At 39.6% G+C, this 23,353-nt stretch overlaps 1 protein-coding gene across 7 annotated transcripts in view; it reads left to right on the forward strand.

The window, feature by feature from the left end:
* The window catches only part of TACC1 (transforming, acidic coiled-coil containing protein 1), a 102,194-nt gene that overhangs the window by 65,491 nt on the left and 13,350 nt on the right, over window positions 1-23,353 (forward strand). For 3 of the 7 annotated variants that reach the window (XM_012724854.1, XM_012724856.1, XM_012724855.1), the window contains 5 exons: window positions 9,943-11,053; window positions 13,483-13,518; window positions 14,798-14,858; window positions 16,441-16,648; window positions 19,068-19,123. In XM_012724854.1, coding sequence (XP_012580308.1) covers window positions 9,943-11,053; window positions 13,483-13,518; window positions 14,798-14,858; window positions 16,441-16,648; window positions 19,068-19,123 — 1,472 coding nt within the window. The remainder of the gene's footprint in view (window positions 1-9,942; window positions 11,054-13,482; window positions 13,519-14,797; window positions 14,859-16,440; window positions 16,649-19,067; window positions 19,124-23,353) is intronic. The other 4 variants (XM_012724857.1, XM_004682257.2, XM_012724858.1 and 1 more) reach the window with 4 other exon arrangements.

The raw sequence follows: 23,353 nt of genomic DNA on the forward strand, positions 1-23,353 counted from the left end.
CTGCTGCTCCCCTCAGCAGTGTACTTCGTCCATCTGCCTGTTCTGCTCCCCACTCTGTTTCTGGTGAAGCCTCTCACTGCCCCCTGCACCTCTGACCTTTACTGTATGCATAAATAAATAAATCTTTAAAAAAAACAAACTAGCTTCATGCTCTGACATAGTCATCTTCCTAGTCAACTCTAAAAGCAACTTTTTTTCTTCTCTGAGGAAATACTGTTGAGGTTGTCCTGGTTTCCTAATCTCGCCTGTAGTTTATGCCTTCGATGCACTGTATTTACTCATTTCACCTCCTCCTAGCATGTTTCTAAGTAAATAATAAAGAGTCATATAAAATACAGCCTACTGGGGCTCTCCCTGGTGGTGCAGTGGGTTAAAGCACTGCATTATAAAGCGCTCTGAAGCCACTGCAGCACAAGTTCCATCCCCCACCAGGGAGCTGACCCACATGATGTGGCAGACCTCTCCTGACATGTCCACTGCTCCCCTCAGCAGTGTACTTTTGTTGATCTGCCTGTTCTACTTCCCACTCTGTCTCTGGTGAATCCTCTCACCCACCACACCTCTGGCCTGTACCCCAGTTCTGTAAGCATAAATAAATAAATCTTTAAAAAAAAATACAGCCTACTTTTCAAAAATAAAGAATTGTTTTTGTAATGCTTCTCAAAGTTCTCTTGTGAACATGAGGACAATTTGAAGAGAAAATAACTCATTTAGAGGTGAAAAAGAAGTTGATGTTGTAAGACACTGGCTTCTTAAAGCCTGATAGTGGTAGTGTTTTCTCTGTAAAAACATTTGCAATGACAAACATGAGAAAAAGCTGGTAGTTGTTTCTTCATGATTCAGTGTTTGTTCTCTGAGGGGAGATTGAGGGTGCTCTTGTGTCTTTAATTAGATTATAAACCCCATGTGTTTATTTTATGGTCCCCTTGCATAGTGTGTGACACAGGTCACTAGGACCTGAGGTTAGTTTGGCTGGATAACTATCTTAGTATTTTGTGATTTGATTTTAGGATTTCCATCCTGATGAAGTTATCAGTTTAAAATAATTAAAGACTGCTGACATTGAACATCTAGTTTAGATCACTATATAGAATTTCTTAGCACTGTAGATTGCACTTGCTTTCAGTTACACATTTATAAAATGTTACTGTCATTGCTGGGCCCTCCCTCAGTGACAGCTTTGACTTATTCTCTGTTTATTCTTTATGCACCCCGAGTAATAGAGACCTATTATTTGGACTTGAGTTAATTGTCTTGCTAGCCAGGGTTCTTTTCTGTAGTTGTCATTTGAGGCTTACTGTTTATGAGATTGAGGTGTAAAGGAAGGGGGATTATATGAAAACTCATACTGATGAGAATAGAATCAGATAGTGTGATAGATACATCTTTTTGAGATGTCTTAGCCTCCTTGTCCTATGGATTCCTTATTCTTACTTCTGAGCAATAGTAAGGTGTTGATGATGAATCTTTTTAGAGCCTGACTACCCATCTGCTTCCTTCTTGACTCTCAAAGACCTACCTCTTAAGTGGATGTAACAACACAGAATGATAACATAGTCATGCATCACTTAGCAACAGGGACATATTCTGAGATAGGCATCATTGTATTTACACAAACCTCAATTATATAGCTTAACACACACCTAGGCTATATGTGCAGGTGCCACATTATACATGTCGTCCCTCCTTGATCAGCATGTCATTAGGCAGCCCTTGACTGTTATTCCATAGCACTTAACCTCTACCCACCATTTTTCTTCCTTGGTTTTTCTCAGGGTCATCCCATGAATGAGGATAGCTCTGGAATCAGTTGGGAGCCTGTCTGACATGGTTGAGTGATGACCCAAGAATAGATTTCATTGCTTCTCTTTCCCTCTGTTCTTCCTTCACTTCCTTCTCACACCTGTGTGTGTATGAGAGAGAGACCTTTCCAAGCCATATTTTTTCCATCTGGAAAAAGGGGTTAAGAAATGTCTCCCAGAGTTGTGTTACATAAAGTAATGTATCTAAAGTACCAAGTATAATTACATTAGTAATAAAGATTTTTTTTTTAGGAGGGAGATACTTCAAAAACAGCTCTTAACAGTTAATTCTACCCTCTGTCTTGGGAAAAGAAGGGCTGGGTTGGGGGTTGGTTGAGCTTGGAGTAAGCAACCTGTGATGAAATGGAAACAAAGGAGAACTGGATAGAAGGGGATTAGGTTTGGGGTGAGAAGAAAATTATTGTGCTGAGTCATTTGACAATAAATATATAACATTGGGGTTAGTACAGTGTTTATCTAAGGTTTATTGTGTAGGAGTAGTTACACAATGAAGGATCTGTAAGGAACATGCGAGGAGAGGTCAGTGCTGTGTCCTCAGTGTTTTATAGACTTGGTTTCTCTAATACTATATAATGAACATCTTTCTGTGCCATTACTACAAAACCAAGTTTTGTATACAAATGTATGATAACATGATATGTAGAATATATAGTGGGGAATACATTTTTATATATGTGTAAATCTCTGTGCTGGACTAGATAGCTAGTAATGAACAGCTAACCGTGACTGCAAGGAAATGTTTTCTTTGTTCCTTTTGTGGAGGACAGAGCTGTGGGTGCCCATACTGGAAATCTCGCATTTGGTTACAGAGAACTCATCTGGTTTCCCTTGTGAAGATCGTCCAGCCTTGGGTGGGTAGTCATGAAACAAGCTGCTTTTCCCATCACATGGAGACAGAACCTTTCTTGGGCTACTATACAAGATTGTATTTCTCTAGTGATTGTAGCTAGTCTGTAACTTATCAAATACATGAAAATGTGACCAAATAGTACATATAGTTGAGAGGCTTTTCCCTAATACCAAACAACTGGCATTTTTTCAATTACCATTTCTCTGATTTCCCAACACCAACTAAGTATCTTACAATTTACTCCTATCCTAATGCTAACTACCCAGAATTTGCATGTTACTCTAGAGATTTATGGTCCCACATGACTGCCCAGTCTTGAGACACCAGTTGCAAACCCCAGGTCCCCGGCTCCCACACTTCTGTGCAGCTACACTATATGAATTTGGTAGCTTCCGGGCCTCCCTGGTGGCACGAGGGGTTAAGTCTCAGTGCTATGAAGCTGCCTGTAGCCACTACAGCACGAGTTTGATCCCTGGCCAGGGAGTTGACCCAAATGGCAGAGTAGACCTCTCTTGTCTTGCCCACTGATACCCTCAGCAGTGTATTTCAGTACATCTACCTGTTCTTCTCCCTACTCTTGTCTTTGGTGAATACTCTTGCCTCCCACACCTCTGGCCTTCACCCCAGTTCTTGTATACATAAATAATTTTTTTAAAAAATCAAATATCGATTAAAAATTTTGGGGGTAGTTTCCAGAACCCCTCTTAGGTTCCTCTTTCTCTTCTTGGAGACATGTTTTATCTGATTGCACTCTGTATCAGTATTTATGTCAAGTTGTCGCTGACCCTTGTGTGACAATGTCTGTCGGTTCTTTTTTTAAAAAAAAAATTATTTATGCATAGAAGACCTGGGGCATAGGCCAGAGGTACGGGGGGGGAGAGGAGATTTTGGTTATTTCTTGAAAATAAGTTTGAAGAGGGATCAAGTGCATCAAGGCTCTGACCTAAGATGGGATGGAAAAGGAGAATGGGACCTTTGTTCCTCTGCATTGTGTTGGTCCTGATTGGGCTCACTATCCCCAGTTTGTAAAGTCCATAAGAATGAGATTCACTGTCCTCATTCTCCTTTAGCTGCATGGATTTTTGTTTGTAAAATGCTTAGTCACTGTGACTGACATGTATTCAATGTTCGACTTCCTCCCTTTTCTCTCTCACATTGTCTCTCACTCTATCAGGTCCTATGGGAGGTAGCTTAGCTGGCATCTAGCCATGACTCCAGTATTTCCTGTTCACCTGGTAGGTGAGCTTGTTTCCCAGGACTTCACAAAACCTGGCCTGTGATTGGGCCAACCCAAGGGGCTGAGACCACCTTGCAGACTTGAAATTTGGCTTCCCCTTCAAGTGAATATTCTAGAGATAGCTTACATAGAGAAGAGCTCTCTATAAATAAAACAGAAAGGGGTCTGTGGACTTAAGCCAAATCTGACTCTCTTGACCTGATGCTGAGCTCTGCTGAACAAAACTGAACCACCCTATAGGGAAGGAAACTGTTGGCTTAAGTTTGTTCCATAGGGGTCTGATCCCCTTCCAGGGATAGCCTAAGTATCCCTTCCTATCACACCAGAGTATTGACCAGGCTGTCTGCCCACCAACATTCCCTTGAAATGATAAGTGGTGCCCTGAAGGACTGGTTCCCAGATGCCCAGCTGCCTTGACTTTAGCATGTATGAAGTAAGGTTACTGAATTTTGTTTCAGCAACCATCAGAACTTGTGTTTTAGTGAATGCTCCCTTAAAGATTTAGTCCACACTTAGAATTGAACTTACCACACATTCTGTTGGAGTATTATCAGAGGTAGCAAGCTTTATTCTTTCATGTTGTTTTTTGCTGCAGTAGTTTAAGAGTATTTAAACCCTTATGATTGGGGACTAGAAGGTGCAGGCTGAAGTCATGCTATAGAGTAGCAGAAGGAGCCCTTTTGAGGATGGAAATTGGTCCCACGGTGGTCTTCTGGAGCAGTGGTTTATAATGCCTGCCTGTGAAGAAGGCCTTGGATCGTTTCCTCTGGACCATGCTCTGACATAATGTTTCATTGAGTTTCAGCTGCCTTGTGAACCTTCTGAATGTTACCTAAGGATGTTGATCTTCATGTATTGGTTCTGAGAGTTTAAAGCTGTTGCCTGAAGCGATTTGTGGTTTTTGAGATTAGAAGAGTCTGATGTATGTGACTATGTAAAACAGTGTCCTGTTCAAATTTTGGCAGATTTCTCACTTTATGTGTCAAGTATTAAGAAACCCATAGAAGGTCCCTTCTGTAGCTAAAGAATCAAGTGGTTGTTGTTTTATCTCCTCCTAAATGAGATTGTACTTGTAAAAACGGCTAGCCAAATAGTATGTTCTCAATGCATGTTAGTTGAGAGTACTTCTGAGTTTCAGAAGTACTTAGTGATCATTATCACTAAGTGATAATTTCCCCTCTCTAAAGACTTTGAATGTTTTTCATAAACTTGTATTTAACGCAAGTATATTTCAACATACCAAAATGCAAAACAGAATGTCAAGCTGTTACCTCAGTCTTTAAAATTTTGGTACTCCATGCCTTTTCCTTTTAAAAAAAATACTGGGGGGGGGGTTTTTTTTTTTTTTTTTACATGAGAATAGTCTATGTCCTGAATAAACATAAAAGGCATCTGCTCTTTTAGAGCTCCCATGGGCAACTCATAAAACCTTTCAGATTTAGGGGAAGCTGATTATTGAAAGGAAGGGTTTCATTAACAGCAGCATATGTGGCAGAAGTGGAAATGTTGGTCAGAAGTGGAAATGTTGGTCTATTTTTAGATTTCCTCTGTGTTTGCTTTGAATTTATCTACTAATGTAATCTCTCTCTGTTCATCAAGCTGCCGGCAATGCCGTGCTTGTCAGAATTGCCCAAACTCATCAGACTCATTTCAGGAAAAGAGCTTTTTAGTACCCTGGACAATTTTTAGGGAATACAGACTTTTTGTGGAAATGGAAGGATGAATAGAGGTAGTTATGTATAAACGGTGTTTTCAGATGAACAGCAAGGACTGACAGCTGTGGCCAGGACTCTTGATTGATGGGAGACTGGGAACTGGAGCCTACAAGAATTTGGGTATTATGCTTCTTACTGAAAATTACTTGTATGTGATAACCTAAAATTTAGATTCTATTTTAGGGCAGCATTAGGCAGGTGGGATCAACTGGTACTGGAGCCCAGCTCATTCAGAGTGTAAATGCAAACGAAATCATGCTCAAACATACCTTTTTGAGTTACCTGGTTAGATTGGTTCTTATATTGTCAGGACTGCCAAGGCTGGTTTAAGTCAGTGAGCACTGCTGTCCTGTCCTCTCCCTCCCACCCTGTCAGTGTGTTCTACTGGTGACTGAAGATATTAGATCAAGCATTGTCAGCTGTGACTAGGTGTAAGGTTGGGGAAGTTTACTTATATGCTGCCTGATTTGAGCTATTGATAGAAATGCCTGATCAGGGGAGTCTTCGTGGAGTGTCTTTGGCTGCCTGCTCAGGCTGAGAAACTGAAGCCAGATGAGGCGTCCTTCCCCATTCCACCATGGCAGGTGGCTTGGTTTATGATGCTGCAGGAAGACTCCTAATCTGCTGGGTCCGGGCCAGGGTTAGAACTTGTCCCTTACACTGAGGTATGTGCTCCATTTTTGTTCCTTCTTCCTATCACTGTACGGTACACTCTACCTTCCTTAAGTTTGAGTTTCTCAGCATAGGCAAATAGTGGCTGGGGCTTGGGGTGGGGGGAAAGATGTAAAAGGAGTAGGTTGATGTGAAGGAAGGTGGGAAGGCCCTGCCGTTTTCTAACGACAGAAATTGAAAACTAGGAGAGAAGTGACACCCTCCTCTCATAAGAGTCCTTTGGTCTTCCAGAGGCCTAAGGTTGGGATGGAGTCTGGGAAATAGAAAATAGGTTGCAGGAAGTGGATGAGTGAGATATAGGAGGAAGGGAGAAGGACTGTTCAGTTCCGACTGCCCAGTCTTGGTAACATTGTACTTGTCTCTGCCTTGCCTTGTCCTTGTACCTTGTCTCGGGCCTATGGGGGAAGAACACAGCAAGGTCCTGGCGCCCAGGTAGCCTATGAGAGTCAGAACAGAGATTTAGAAAAGGAGAGTGGGAGAGAAATTATGTAACAAAAGAAAAAAAATTGCTGTGATCAGCTTCTAGCACCACACACAACAGAACCTCCACATTCCCACTTCCCATATGAAACAATTGTTGAGATTTCCCTGGGCTATTTACCATCCCCTTTTTATCTTTTGTTTCATTGCAAGTATTTTTAAAGTGAATTTTAGGTGTCATGCCATTAAATATTTTAATATTCTTCTCTAAAATGTTTGGACATTTTAAATATATCATTAGTTTTAATTTACAGAATGGTTGAAAGTCAAATTTTATTTTAAATTTGATGAATTATTTTTAGGTAAACTTAAAAAAGATCACACCTATAAAAATTTAAATTTAAAATAAAGCTTTCAAAGAAAGTCTACAATGTTAATAACTTAAAATTACACTGTATTCACTGTGACTTTAAGGTAGTCACAGCTATTTCCATGGCTTAAGCTATGTCAGATATTATTCACAACCTTGGTTTCCTCTTTGAATGTATCGCCTTCAGCAGCTCTACCTCAGAGTCTCACAGTACTTATTAAATTAGTTCAAACCAACCCATGGCCTCACTCTGACAACCCCCAGCCTCTTAATGTTAGTATTTCCTGAATCTTGTGGATGGTTAACACCATCTTATTACATAAATCGGCTTTGATGTCTGCTTATTCTTTGGTCCCTCATTCAGCCTATCACTAAACTATCAATTTTACCTTATCTTATTTCTCAAAGTACCTTAGTCAAAGGTCCCAGAGAAAGATGCTAAGAGTTTGTTTGGTTTGTTTTTTTTTTTTTTGACCCCTTTCAGTCCTTCTCTACATTTCAACTAGAATAAGCTATAAAAATTTAAATCCAGTCTGATTGCCCCCTATTTAAATACTCTGTGGCTTCCTGTTACTCTCAAGAGTAAAAGTCTTAGCAAGTGTTGCAAGCATACTGCCTTTCTCCCCAATTTCAGGTCTCTCTCCCTCTCCTTCATGCAGTAATTATTTAATGAAGGTCTCTTTCCCAGTAGTAAACTTTAAACTGCATGAGAACCAGAACTCATCCTTTCTGTTTGTTTTTGTGTCTCTAGTAGCTTAGCATAGAGCCCAGTACATAAAAAATACATGTTTGTTGAATGACTGTATGAGTGAGTCTGAATGAGATGGGTGGTTGAACCATCCAGAAAATATGTTTACAGGTTATAATTTAAAGAATCTGATTATTAGAAATCTCTTAAATCTAAATACTTGAAACTTTTAAATCAAAAGGCCCTCAAGGATCTTTTTGTCCAACTTTTCATTTGTTATTGAAGAAACAGACTCAGAATGCTAAAGTGACTTATAAAAAGTCTCTAGACTAGATAGCAACAAAACCCATAGTATTTTACAGGTCCTTAGCTACTAATGCAAATATTCTTTGTACCTGAGTCATGGTTCATGTACAGAAGGAAGGCTCTTTGTATATGTCCTAAATATCCATTATTTAGCTATTATAAATAATGTTTCTATGTTCAGAGGCATAGAATTAAAAGAGGCCAGAGGGCCCTACCTTTGTCTTGGTATAGAAATCACTCATACTTTTACTGATGGATAGGGAGTGGGCTTCTTTGTACCCATTCCATTTCCCGTTAGTTCTGGTAGTTTTAATAGTGGCTTGGGATCTGTTTCCTACTAACAGTTGTCCATGTGATCCTAAGTTTATTACAATGCTTCTTAGTTTTCTAAGTTATGTATCTTAGACTAATCATTTATAGATAATCTTGATCTACATTTGTCTAAGGGTATTGCCTTTTGTCACTGTTTTTTTTTTTTTTTTAAGATGAGCATTTCAGACTGAATTAAGAACCCATCTGAATTCACAGCCCAAAGATTTTAAGTGATCAAGGGCAACTACAGGGAAATTGTTTATTCTTGTCACCTAGACATTTCTAGGTGAATGAATCTAATATCATGGTTAAAGTCTTGGGTCTGGGGTAGGGCAGACATGGATTTCTTTTCTGGTTCTGCTTCTAACTATGAAATTACACTTAACCTTTCTTAAATTAAGCTTGAACAAGCAAACAGGAGAATGCGAGCAAACAGGAGAATCCCTCTTAACTGGTTTAAAGTGTCCATATACTTGTAAATGTTCTTTTTTTTTTTTAAAGATATACTTATTTATGCATACAATGGTTGGGCTGTAGGCTTTGGAGGGGTGTGTGGGGAGCAGAACTCATAGATTAACTGAAATACACTGCTGAGGGGAGTAGCAATGGACTAGACAGAAGAGGTGTGCCGTGAACTGCTGTGCCATGCAGTTAACTCTCTGGTCTGTGAGCAAACTCATGCTGTTATCTTCAGAATGTTGAGACCTAACCCCTTGGACCACCAGGGAGGCCCACTTTTAAGTGTTGTTAAAATTTTATGTGTAATTCAGGACCCTCCATGGTGGCACAGCATGTTAAAGCAGAGTGCTGGGAAGCTAAAGCTACTTCAGCATGAGTTTGAACCCTGCCCACCCCGGAGGTGACCCACATGCCGTGGCAGACCTCTCCTGACCTGCCCGCTGCTTCCCTCAGCAGTGTACTTCATCAATCTGCCTGTTTTGCTCCCTACTCTGTCTCTGATGAATCCTTTCACCACCCCTGCACCTCTGGCCTGTACCCCAATTCTGTATGCACAAATAAATAAATCTTTAAAAAAAAATTTTGTGTAATTCAGTTTCTTTGAGATTTTTTTACTTCTGCAAAGTTTTGAGACTACATGATGGAAAATAGTGCAATGAAAACTGCCATAGAACCATCCTATATTTAAAAATGAAATATAAATTGGAGGTTGTGTAAGGAGTACTTATGTTTTATAAGATCCACAGATTAAAATGTACCTACTGCTTAAAATTAGGAGCCTGAAACCATCAGATCCTAAAGTTTCTTCCAGACCAGTTAATTTAGCCTATAGAATCTTAATATATCAATATAGTTTTATGGTAGGTTCATGATCTATTTAGCCTTTTCTTAAATAGCTCTATTTGTTAATAATTATTATTTGTATATTTGGGAAAACTCATTTTTGGGTTTAGTGCCAGCTGTTCCCTGTCAGACTGCACTGCCACCTTTTGCCTAATATGAGAGATGATTAATAAAAGTAAAAGAACTTTTACTTTTTCTTGGTCTGTCTATATAATTATTTAATCGATGACTTTGTGTTTTATTTTAGAATCACAAGAAACAGATGAACAACTGGTAGCAGAAGTGGTTGAAAAATGTTCCTCTGAGACTTGTTCTATATCCTCAGAAAATGAGGTACCCCAGCAGGTTATTGGTTCTTACTCAGTCAAGGATTTCAAAGAACCTGAACATGATATGAGCAAAATTTCAGTAGTGAGGCCATTTTCAATAGAAATCAAGAATTCCACAGACATCCCAGCAACTCTTGGAACAAAAGCAGCCTGTGGTTATGTAACTGAAGTCTCAGGCGAGGCTTTGCCCTCCTCCATGCCAGAAGCCATCCAGGACAAGGCAATGACAGAAGACACCATGGGGGTTACCCTGAAGGCTTCCACAGAGGCTGACCTAAAAGCCAGCAACTCCTGTCTAGAACCTGTGCCCAGCAGAAGCAAACTAAGAAAGCCCAAACCCATCTCCCTGAGGAAAAAAGCAAGCAGCTGTGAGTTGTCAGAAATGGAAGTTACTCTGGAGGGCACGCCTCTCCCCCAGACATCCTGTCAGTTCAGTGCCGAAGAAGTGAGTGGGAGCACAAATTCTCCTTTGCTAGGAAGTGCCAGGATCCAGAAATCTCCCCCTGATGTCAAGGAAGCATCCAGGGCTCTCACCACTGACACCAATGATTCAGGAGTAGAGCTGCTAGAGGAGTCAAGAAGCTCACCTCTGAAACTTGAGTTTGATTTCACAGAAGATGTGGAAAATATTGAGTCCAGGAAAACCATTCCAAGAAAACTTGGAAGGAAACTGGGTAACAAGTTGAACCCCAAGATACAAAAAGATGGTGTCAGTAAGCCATTAGGAGCTAAAGATACAGAACAACTTCCAGCTCCAGAAGAAGTCCCTCTCTCCCCACCACCTTCTAAGCTGGATCCCAATCAGTGGGATAACCCCAACTTCAATCCCTTTGGGGGTCACTCCACTCTGCAAAACTCCCCACCCCTCACCTCTAAAGGCTCCTACCACTTTGACCCAGACAACTTTGACGAGTCCTCGGATCCCTTTAAGCCAACTACATCTTTACCAAGCAGTGACTTTTGTTCTGCAGCTAACCATGTTAATGAGATCTTAGAGTCACCCAAGAAGGCAAAGTCGCGTTTAATAACGTGAGTGAGGAGGGGTGTGGGATGTGTTCTGTGTATTCTCTGTGAGTTGAGCAGCCAGCTACTTTTGGTTTTAGGGAACTGAAGCTATCTTTCAGATACAATAGGGCAGACCAAATGGAATAACTATGTTGCTATCTTCACTGTTTGGCCTAACTCTTGTTGAAATCAGGAATACCAGAGATTTCTTGTCAGCTTCTCTGTTCAGTTTCTAAATTCTCAAACAAAGCTTATTCAGTTTTGTTCTTCCCCTCACTCATACCCACCTTGAGTACTTTTTTTCTGTTACAAAAATAAAAAGAATTGCATGAGATAGAAATATGATGGTTTTCAGAAGTCCTATTTAGGCTGTCAAGAATCACTTTATATACTCCATACTGAATTCATGTGTCAGTGCCAACCAACTGCTGTCAGATTGTGCATGGATAAAGCAAAAAATTCCAAACCCACAGATTACCTGTACAGTATCAATAATATGTGTATCTTAATCTTCTTATTTAAATAGAAAGCTGTGCTTTGGGTTGGAAAAAAAACTATTATTAAAGGTTGGTAAAAATCCTAATGTCTCCATGTTTAAGATCTGGCTCCATCAACAAGGAAATGAATTTCCAATGAGAACGAAACATATTATAAACCACATTAATCTGACATAAATTGGTTGGTTAGCCTTCAGTTGTGTGTCATCTTCCCCCTTTCCCTTGGCCTAGGAAATCTAGAGCAATTTTTGCAAGGTCCTTGAAGTTCCCAGAGTGAGGGCCTCAGGCTACAGTCCATGTCAAGTTTTAGTTTGGATATGTTACAGGGTTACCTTATTACAAAACTCATGTTGATAACAATATAAGCCTTTGTGACTCTGTGACAGTTTTCCCTAAAAATTAGATAAATAGAAGGATCAGTAGCATGGAAGAAAAAGATATGAAAAGGGAGGATGAGAATTACTATATTTTTAGTCACAATTGATCAATTGGGGAGATAGTTTCATACTGACTTTGACTTCAAGAAACATACTAGAAGGATTGATGAATTCTACAAAAAAAAGGGTTTTGAGAGTGGAAAGTTTCTGTCAGGCCAAGAAGCTTGAGCATTGTAGGAATCAGTTCTTCATGGAATATCTGTAGAATAACTAAGGGGAGTGTACCTGTAGAATATCTAAGGGGAATGAAGTGTCACTGGTAATACTGATCTGTTCTTCAATTACATATGAATTGTTAAATGGCTGCTAAAATGTTGATTAGGTGTTCTCAAAGTGCCCTCCTGTGGTTTAGGTTGGTTACCCTTGTCTAGACAGGTTTGCGGTATGTTTGGACACATCTAAACATTGTCTTGTTGCTTCTGATTGGGATAGCCTAACAGGGCATGCTTTTGCATAGCAAGGTTGATTAGGATTTATTTAGAAGCCTTTGTTTCAGTTATATGTTGAAGGCATGTAGTCCACACATCCACGTTAGGTAAGATTAAATCTAGGCCAAGATTAACTCTAGGAGGGAAATTTATCCTATACCTTATTATTTTCTGTAGCAACCAAGTACCCTCTTTCAAGTCCTACCACACTTACCTGCTAGCATTTTCTTCCTGTTCTGTTTCTGGTGAGTGAACTTCTTTTTTTTTCTTTGAAGATTTATTTATGCTTACAGAATTGGGATATAGGCTAGAAGTGCAGGGGCAGTGAGAGGACTCACCAGAGTCAGAGTGAACTTAATCTGTATTCTTTGTAGGTTTTGTTTTGTTTTGTTTTCTTCTCTACAATGAAATCTCTTTTCTTCTTTCTAGAAGAGAAGGGTGCTTAACCTCTTGTGTAATTTTGGGATTTTGTTTAGCAAATCCCTCATTGGTAGAAAAGACTGAAACTACACTTCTGGGGGTAAAACTTTGTGGAGGGTTAGAAGTTCTGTTAACAGTTTGTGTGACTTTTTAAAAGGTGTATCTAATTGACTTCTCATATTCTTCTAAAAGTGGAGGTAGCATATTATGCTTGGGATTTTGTGTACCAAATTATGTAAAGTCATTTTAAGCATCTTAATTGGTGAACACCTACATTAGCTATTAATAGGTACATTTTCAACAACTAGTATTTTCATTCATCCTTTAATCTGGATGACTAGACATTTAAATATACTCAGCAGTGAAGAATTCTTTTAATATGTTTATAAATATTGGAAAATTTACTGTTCATCTCTGAGTTTGACTATGTGGCATTTCTGGGTATTTCTACCACTCTCTTAACTGTGTTTGAGTTGAGGTTCCTGATAATCATTCACTCACCAGCAGTAACATTCATAAATATATAACATTTTTAGTTGTATCTCATCTTGTAGAAAGAACTTTGCAACCTTTTTGCATCTACCAGACTAGAGATAAATATTCCAGGCTTTACATAATTTTTCTCCATCTGTCTGTCTCTTTTCCTGTCTCTAATGTTGTTGGTGCATCAGGACTACTGAACAAGTGAAATTTCTCTGTTTTCTGTTGTAAGTACTTCTGCTGCTGTTTCTGTTTGTCCCTGAGATGTTGGCATTTTCTTTTCCCGGCTACCCCAGACTGTCTTTCTGCATAGCATGTTGGCTGCCACTTCTAAGTTTGACCTTCTCATGATTTTTTGCATTTCATTTGCCACTTCACAAGTCAGCTTAGCCTTGCAATTGTCTGTACCTAAAGGATGAAGCTCTGCCTTCCTGCCTTAGGTACGAGAGCTTGTGCTCCTTGGCTTGGCACACCTCACGTGCGCTTTGAATATTGAGTGCTAGCTTGGCCCTGAAATCGTCCCAGCATTGGTTCAAGGGACAGCTCTGCTATTTATTCTTAGAAATAGTTGACTTTTTTATGGAATAAAGTTGCTGGCTTAAAGCAAGGGCTAAATTTTACTAAGCCAGCTCACTGTGAATTTGGTGGCAGAGGTTGGAATTTAGTAGGAATATTAAGAAAGAAAACCATGAGCTGTACCATAGTAGTATACATTCTGGTAACATGTGATTGTGTGTTGTTCCTCCCTCTTTCCTCCCCCCAACACCCCAAACACACACACACAGAAGAAGAAAAATAGCTATTTGGGAAGAGGGAAAGGACGGAAGTATCAGAGTGACATTTCAGGAAATTTTAAGTACATTAAAACAGAACCGAATCTTTGGATTGTAAATTATATGCCAGTTTAAAATAACAAGTGGTTTGGACTTTCCCCAGTTTCAATTATGTTCATTTTCCATCTTACTACTTAATAGTAATAGGAATGGTAAAAGTTTAATTAAATATTTTATGCTTTCTTTTCACCACTATTCTTGATAGCAAACAAGTCTGGGACTGACTTATCAGACTTCTGTGGCTTCTAGTGCAATAAAGAATTTCTATATAAAGAATCTGGCCCAGCGTGGTAATTTTTTTAACGAATGTCAAATCAAGTGAGTAAGAATCAGATGAACTGAATGTGAGTGTGGAGGCTGCTCTCTGAAAGGTTTTTGGTGGTGTGCAGTTGAAACTGGGGGGATTGGAGTGCCGGCGTTAAACATCCCCTAAAAGCAAGAGAGGTGGTCTTTCAGAGAATGAGTTGAACTATAGTTCTTTGTTTTATTCTATTTCTTGGGAGAAGACTCAGATGTGAAAGACATCTCCATCTCTAACATGTAGATGTATGACTTGTGTGGTGCTTTATGCTTTGGCTTCTACCTGCAAACACTGCTATCTCTGTTCCATTTCATAGCCTAGAAAGTGTCTGTCCGTTTACTAACCTGCTGAATTTTTTCCTTTTCTTTCCAGGAGTGGCTGTAAGGTGAAGAAGTATGAAACTCAGTCTCTTGCTTTGGATGGGTGTGCTCAGGTAAGTCTGTCACCAGAATGTCTTTTAAACCATTTGTCCCCAAACTGGAGGGTTGGTAAGTAATGAAAACTTTCATTGGGTATTTGAGTTGTGTGCTTAAGGAAACTAATTTCCAGGTCCTTAACTTCCTAAACTCATCTGAGAATCAGGCCCCTGAGGTCAAAGGAAACCTTTCACGTTGCCCTTTCTAAAGCGTCTTCTCTCATTCATCCTAAATCTTACTAAGGAGCATCACCATCAAATGTGAAACCTCTGGGTCACCAGAGAGAGACTTGAAATGCTGGCATAATTTTTTTTAAGTTAGATATCTGAGTTTTAATTCGTTGCTGTCAGTAAAACAGGAGAACCTGCATTAATTAGGTAAAAATAAATTTTAACAGTGCTAGTGTTGATTATATTTCAATTTAAAAAATAACTTGATAGAATTATGTGGTTCATAACTTGGAAAGGGGCTCAAATACATGTCCATAACTACATGAATTACTGGGAAACAAACAAAAAACATGCATTTGGATTTAAGTGAGTTTTTTTTTTTAAAGAATTCTGTGTTTGTATGACTGTGAACATAGAAATACATTCACTGATTAATGAAATGCATTTTAAATTTAATTTACTCTATGTGATTTATACCATAACTTGGTACATAAAGATTGTTTTTAAAAAGGATTTGCAGTTGGATTTATTCTTCATCTATTATAGACATATAAAATATTGACCTTCATTCAGGTGCTGTCAAAACAGGCTAAAAGAGCCATGAGAAACTGAGTTGTGATTTTCTTCAGAAAGATAACTCATTCTGTGTGTAAAAGTTTTAAAACCTGTTGTATCAAAATACTGTGGTTGATTTCTGTTTAATAAAAACTTATTTTGTTTTTGATAGTACTTGCCAGGAGTTCTAATAAATAAGTCTCCAGAAGAACAATGTTAACTGAGGCAGCCACAGAAAACATTTTTTAAAGTTTTTAACTTTTTTAAACAAAAGTATGACAGGAAGTCTTTTTAGCAATTTTCAGCATACAAATGTATTTCCTTGCGATAATTTCTTGGTGGTAGTAGAATAGAAATAGAAATTCAGAGAGGAAGAGGAACAGTCTCCAAAAGGTTGTTACTAATTCAAGAGCATGCATATATTCAAATTTAAATAGATATAAGATATCAGAACATTAGAGTAACGAGGATCAATTAAATAAGATCACTATTTAAAGTATATTAGATATTATTTGAAATTATTTAAATTTATGCTGTAAAGTTTTTACAGCATAAGGGGGTACTTAGATTTTTTTAAAATGCAGAAGTCATATGAGTAAAATATTTAAAACCATTGCTTGGATCACTTAAACTTCTTGTTTATAAGTTTAGACTATAGAAGCTGATATTTTCTCACAGACTGGAGTTACAAAGTTAGTTCTAGAAAACAAGATTCATGATTTCCAAATTTCTTCCATGATAGGTACCCAATCTGTGACTAACTTTTATCCAGTGTCCATATGGGATGGTTGCTACTTTATTCTGTTCCTGAAATGGTGTTTTCCCCGTTGTTTGTCCTCCTAAGAGGTAGCCTCTTATCTGTTGCATTTCCCAGGATGAAGAAGCAGTGATCTCCCAGATTTCAGACATTTCTAATAGGGATGGCCATGCTACTGATGAGGAAAAACTGGCGTCCACTTCTTCGGGTCAGAAATCAGCTGGGGCCGAGGTGAAAGGTGAGCCAGAGGAAGACCTGGAGTACTTTGAATGTTCCAATGTTCCTGTGTCTACCATAAATCATGCGTTTTCATCCTCAGAAGCAGGTATGGAAGTATATCTACATCTTTCTAATGTACATAAGCACAGAAAAGCCTAAAGAGGAGATGCCTTAGAAATAATTAGAAAATTGGGTCACTTGAAGAATAGATTTAGGATGTTTATCTATGCTTTGCTGATTTTCTGGAAAAGAGACACAAAAGGGTGCCTTACTGAAATGCCAGGAACAGATGGACAAGTGTGGCAGGATATACAGGTGACACTGGTGTATGAGACTGCTTGTGTTTTTTTATGACTTAGTGTGGTGACATCCTAAAGTACAGGTGCTTATAACTGTGTTGTGATTATTATGTTCGTTGTTTAACTTACAGAAATAATAGAAACTGTATATGCATTACTACACGCAGGCATTGTTCTAAGTGCTTTGCATGCATTAAAACACTCATTATTTCTTGCTAGTTATTTTTCTCATTTTCAATGAAGGAGAGTGAGATATAGAAGGTAAATATCTCAGCCAGGTCACTTGACTAGTAAATGGTAGAAATAGGATTTAAATCTAAGCAGTCTGGTCCCAAAGTCTTTTAACCAAAGTGCTAAAATGTGAAAGGATTATTTTCATTACATTAGTGGATTATAAATTGTCGTGTTCTGGTGATAGATTGAAGTTGATCAGCGCCCTATAAAATTGTTCCTAATGTTCTAATAAAAACCTCATGTAAACTGTGCTGCGGCTTCCTGCCATTGGATTCTTTGGGATATTCCTAGAACTGAGGTTCTTTTTCAGGTCCCAAGCTACATCTGAGGCCTTAAGCTTTACTTGTGAAATATTTAGAGTTCTGTTCCTAGTTACATTAAATGTTAATAAAAGCTCAGATCTTCAGCAGCATAATTTAATTTGGGACTTTTATAGAATATAAAAGAATATTTTTAGAATATTAGAATTTTAAACAGCTTGACCTCTCATCAATTCAGGAAAGCAAATGCAAATCTGGACTTTGTGAAAATTATCCCCCTACTTTCTTCCTGCCCCCCAGTTCTCACTCCCCATCTGTAAAGCCCGTGTGACAGGACTCCCCCTCATTTCTTCGTAGGCCTCTCTCTGCTTTTTTTCCAAAAGACATTTTTTGCTCTTCATTTCCCTTTATATTCCTTTATTCCATTTACAGGAGCTAGTCCCAACTACCTTTGTTCTTACATTTACTTCTTCCATTTCTTTCCTCTCTCCTAGAAAAAATCAGCCCATCCTCTCAGGTCCTTCTCAGATGTTACTTGGCCCCCACTGCTTTTACCATTCTGTTCCATTTAGTGATTTTAGAAGGGTAACTCTTTTAAGGTTATGGACAATCAGTGATTTAGTCTTTGAATTTCTTCTAATGCAGATGCATGATACTTAACTGATTTCTGTTTTTCTCACTGGGAGGAAATCTTTTCAACAAAAGCGTCTATATCTGGGGCTCTATCAGATGGCATTCTCAGAGTTAACCAGCAGCTGATGGCCTGGGGTAGCTGATTAGCTGTGTGTCCTGGGACCAGGCAGAGGCTAGGGCTGTGCAGGCATGGAGGGATGAAGGGAGGTCGTTATACTGGCTCTCTCAGCTGAATCAGACCATTTCCTGGAGAGTCACCTTTGAATGAGGTGTTGATGGATGCAGATATGTGCCCCATGACACTCATGGGGTAGGGATAGGAGGCAACCTGCTATATTAGTAAAATGCCTAGTAACTGTGTGTATGAGTACTGACAAGTGGGATAATGAGGTCACTGAGTTGCTGGGGCTGTTGCTGTACCTACAGGGGAACCATTGAAGGTATTTTGGTAGTTACACAGTTGACAGATAACAATAACAAATTAATATTTTGGTATACTATGTGGAGACAGCACTTTAAATTTTTGTGTGTTTTTCTGTATTTTAAAAATGTCTTCAGTGGGTACATATCTCTTTAGATTAAAAAAAAACAGAGAGTTGGTTATTTTAAAATGTTGGCTTCTGAGGACAGTAGAAGTGAGACTGGATATAAGGAAACCATTGTGAAGTGTACGGGGAGGATAATGCATTTAGTTTTGTTAGCTTTGAAATTTATCTGTTACATAAATTTGTTTGAGGTTACTCTTCAAGGCTAGAAATTTAAGTTCATTGAGACTTGGTAAGAATTTAGTATTCAGCGTTAGGGTTTTGCTTTCTGATTAATGGACACAGGGGGGCAGCCTTACTGTTCGTTTCACTTGGAGATCCTTGCTATGTTTATGGCTGATTAACCAGCTGTGCACTCCCTTTTTCTTCTGAATATTTTGAACTTTTAACGCAGATAACACAGCAGCCAGCAGAATGCCTATGCTTCTTTGAAAATCTTAAAGTGCTGGTCATGTCCTCATTAGTGTCATTTTGGGCCAGCACTGGGGTTCCAATATTCTCACTTGGAAGGAAACTTCTTGGGATAACTATAAAAGTGACTCTTTGTGTTTTAGGTATAGAGAAAGAATTGTGCCCGAAGATGGAAAAAGATGGATCGGCTGCCGTTCCTGTAAGTTCCTAAACTTGTAGGAGGAGGGTGGTGGGGTTGGTGGTAAATCGCTATTTCGGATTGCTTCCGGCCCCCCCTCCCATTTGTTTTGAAGTCCATGTTAATTCATTAAATAAATTCTTGTCAGCATTTGGTGATGGTGTTGAAATATATTCACTGAACGCTTCACCTGTGGCAAGTCCAGCTGGAGAATTGGAGTAGGTGGAAAGTACAACCAGTTCTTGAGTATGTAGTACCAGAAAAAATGTCTCTTAACTTTTCATGTTGATTACATATTGGGATGATAACATTTCTTATAACTATAGTTTTAAAACTAATTTCACCTGTTTTTACTTTTTCGTGTAAGCTACTGAAGAATTTTAAATTCCATATGACTTACATTGCATTTCTTTTCTACAGAAGATATAAAATACGAGCCAATAATACCCTTTGGTGAATGTCACAGCAGAATATGTTCCAAGGACAGTGGGAGCCACAGCCCACTGGCTCCCTGGCTGGGTTTGGGAAGACACTTGTCAATTAACAACAATGTTTAAAAAAATGAACTTTGTGACTTACAGAAATAACAGAGAATTTATGTAAATCTTTCACTCATACTCAAATGCTAATATTTTGTCTAAGGGTAGTAGCATGACCAAGTCAAGCAGTGCTGTCACAGTCTCATCTAGAAACAGTATTCACATCTTATCAGTTGTCCCTCGGTATCTTTTTTCTGACCCAGGTTCCCATGTTGCATTTCCCTGTCGTGTCCTTCGTCTCCTTTAATCTGTGACTGTTCTTTGTTTTTCCTGACCTTGACATTTTTGAAGAGTATTGCTCGTTGTTTTGTAGAATGTCTTTCAATTTGGGTTCACCCAGTGTTTCCTCATGATTAAATTCAGTTTATACAGTTTGAGCACAGGTAAACAAAAATGACATGGATATTCCTGCATCCTGTCCTTGATGGAGATGATTTTGATCACTTGGTTAAGGCGCTATCAGGTTCCACCATCTGAACTAACTTTCAAAGGAAAAATTGGGTTTGCCAGGTAGAGAAGGCAGTGAAGGGGATCCCAAACAGGCCAGATGGCCTTTACAAATATAGTCAGTGAGACAGAGTCCAGGGTTTATATGAGGAATTGCAGGTATTCATTGTCTCATGTTCAGAGGACACTGTATATGATGGGCAGGAGTCAGCTCATCAGGAACCATAGGCAGCATCTCAGAGTTGTAGAGATGGGCACTAACTATTTTGGAGTTCTGAGGATGGAGTGGAGACTGAGATGTAGCCTGTGGAACCAACACTTCTTGATGAACATGGGGACATTCATAGTGGCTGGGGTGGAGGTGGTAGTGAATTCGTTTCCTTTGGGACAAATGCAGTCTCTTACTGTGGCCAGTGTGGCTTTCTGTGGTGGGACCCTGCCTCCTTTCTCAAACATCTGACACTCTCCGAGCCACATAGGCTTTCTTTCAGTTCCGTGAGCCTCCTTTTTAAAGTCATTTCCCTGTTTTACCTTCCTTACAAGACTGTAGGCTTGGTATTGGTAAGGATCATAACTGTAAATATTGCTAAACATAGGAATCAGCAAATTAAGAATATAGAAAGAGGAACAAAATTGTAGAAGTTCATTTTTGTGTGCTGGAGACACCTTGGGACCAGTTTCAAAGTCCATACATCTGCAGGCAGCTGTAACTACATAACATAAGCTCAAGCAAAGCCTGTGTTTGCATTAGCAGGTTTGAGGCCCCCTAGAACTTGGAGTAGTTAAAACTATAGGCTTAAACAAAGTTATGATTAAAACATGCTTTACAAAAAAAAAAATACATTTATATCTGGCTAACACGTATATGCACATGAGATACAGCATAACATCTACAATACACAAAATATTATTTACCCTTCTTTGTGTGATTCACTCTGGTATTTTCTATTCTGTTTTTCTTCTTTAATACATTGTTTGTCTTAATAGATTGTTTATTTATTTATACAGAGCTGGGGTATAGGCCAGAGATGCAGAAGGTGAGAGGATTCACCAGAGACAGAATGGGGAGCAGAACAGGCAAATCAACGCAGTACACTGCTGAGGGGAGCAGCGGGCGGGTCAGGAGAGTCTGCCGCGCCAAGTGGTCACCTCCGGGGCAGGCGGGGATCGAACTCATGCGGAAGTGGCTTTAGCTTCTTAGTGCAGTGCTTTAACCTGCTGCGCCACCAGGGAGGGCCCTGTCTTAATAGATTGTTTTGAGGACAGTTAAGCCATTTGGGCCATTACCCGCAGTATTTCTCTTGAGAACCCAGGATGAGCAAATGTGAAGGTAGTAGGGTACACATAGGGACTCACAAGCTTTATCCTTTCACAGGATTTTGCTTCACACGTCCTCATAGTTATCTGGACAGATCACTTTTGATCCTCAGCTTTCTTGGCCAGTACATAGGTCACCTCATGCACTGCATTAGGTGAATTTCTTTGTGGCACCTGTGCTCACTATATATTTGTAACTCCAGAGCTCTATTGAGTTCCCTACAGTCCACAGACAGGTCTTTTTTGTTGGTCCTCAATTGTAACAAGACAATGATTGAGAGACGCATTCATGGGTCCCTCTTCAGAGGATGTGATTGACTGATTAGCATCTTTATTAAATACTTACTAGTTTGTCCAGCCCAGGAAGAGATCATTGGCCAATTCTTTGTGATAGTAGATTTAGTAAGCTTTCTACAGTGTTTGATAAGCAATGTGAAGGCTCAGGAATTTAAAAAGTTATATCCTATAGGACTGGAAAAGGTGGCTGAAATAGGTCCCAGCATAAATTCCCTTCCTCTTACCATCTCTTAAGAGCTGTTATATTTTGAGCCATGATTTGTGACCTATGACCAGGGAGAGCGGAGTGGCCAGGGAGCTGTAGTTGCTGACCCCACCATCTGCATGTATTCGCTAGTTTGTGGCCTTCTGAGATCTGATCTGCTACTCCAGCCAGAACTTAGGACACCGCGTTTGTTAGCACTGAGTTGTTGAGTAAGCGTGCTGACTGAATTCACTTATCCCTTCAACAGATGAAGTGCTAAACTCTAAAATAGACATTGGTGTTTCCCTGACCAAGAAAATTCTTTTGGCTTATTTCCAAAATTCTTGCTAACTTGAAGGTCATGGAAGCTCATGGGGGCATTTCCTAGAGTTGACCTGACTTGGGAATTCTGTCTTGAATAATAATAAATCACAAAAGACTCATTTTAAAATATATTTATTGAATAGAATGTAACAGGTGAACCAAATGTGTCTATTTAATCCTGTCCCATGGGAGACAAGACTAGGAGAAAGTTTCATGACGAAACATGGCACAGGAAGTTGAGATGATTTGAAGGTCCAGGGGTGTTATCAATTTCTATGTAGAGATTACTCTAAAACAACAAACATTCATTATTTCATCATTTCTGCACCAGGGAAGCTTTTCTGGGTGCCTCTGACCTGGGATCTCTCACAAGCCTCGATTGTGACCTCAGCAAGGGCAGTGGTCTCCAGGCTTCACTAGAAGTAGATCTACTTCAAAGTTCACACATGTGGCTATTGGCAAGTCTCAGGGCATCACTGGTAGTTGGCAGAGTCAGTTCCTTGCCACTTGGGCTTCTCCCTGGAGCTTCTCTTAGCATGGAAGCTGGAGTCTTCTAACCTAACATCAAGTGACATCCCATGACTTTCCATAGACTTTTCTTTATAAGTAAGTGTATCAGTTGGTCCAACCTACAAAGGGAGGAGGTTTCATGCAAAAATTATTATCAGGCCCTCCCTGGTGGCACAGTGGGTTAAAGGGCAGCATTAAGAAGCTAAAGCCACTTCAGCATGAGTTGGATTCCCGCCCGTCTGGAGGTGACCACATGGCGAGGCAGACCTCACCCCTCCTGCTGCTGCTCCCCTCAGCAGTCTACTTCATCCATCTGCCTGTTCTGCTCCCCACTCTGTCTCTGGTGAATCCTCTCACTGCCCCTACACTTCTGGCCTGTACCCCAGTTCTGTATGCATAAATAAATAAATCTTTAAAAAAAAATATCAAGGGGTGGGTGGGCTCATCGGGGGTTATTTTAGAGACTGCCCCCCAGAAGTGGCTTCCCTTGTTGGTGATGTGTCTACTCCAGGACAGAGGGTGGGTGGGGGTTCATGGAGATCGTGGGCTTCTGTCAACATGGAGAGCTACCTTCCCCCAGATGATGTGGACACAGGCACTGTCCGCTGTAGCTTTTGCACTTCCCTTTCTGTG

The sequence above is a fragment of the Condylura cristata genome, unplaced genomic scaffold (genome assembly GCF_000260355.1).
Source record: "Condylura cristata isolate star-nosed mole 26May11 unplaced genomic scaffold, ConCri1.0 scaffold00014, whole genome shotgun sequence".
Taxonomy (NCBI): domain Eukaryota; kingdom Metazoa; phylum Chordata; class Mammalia; order Eulipotyphla; family Talpidae; genus Condylura; species Condylura cristata.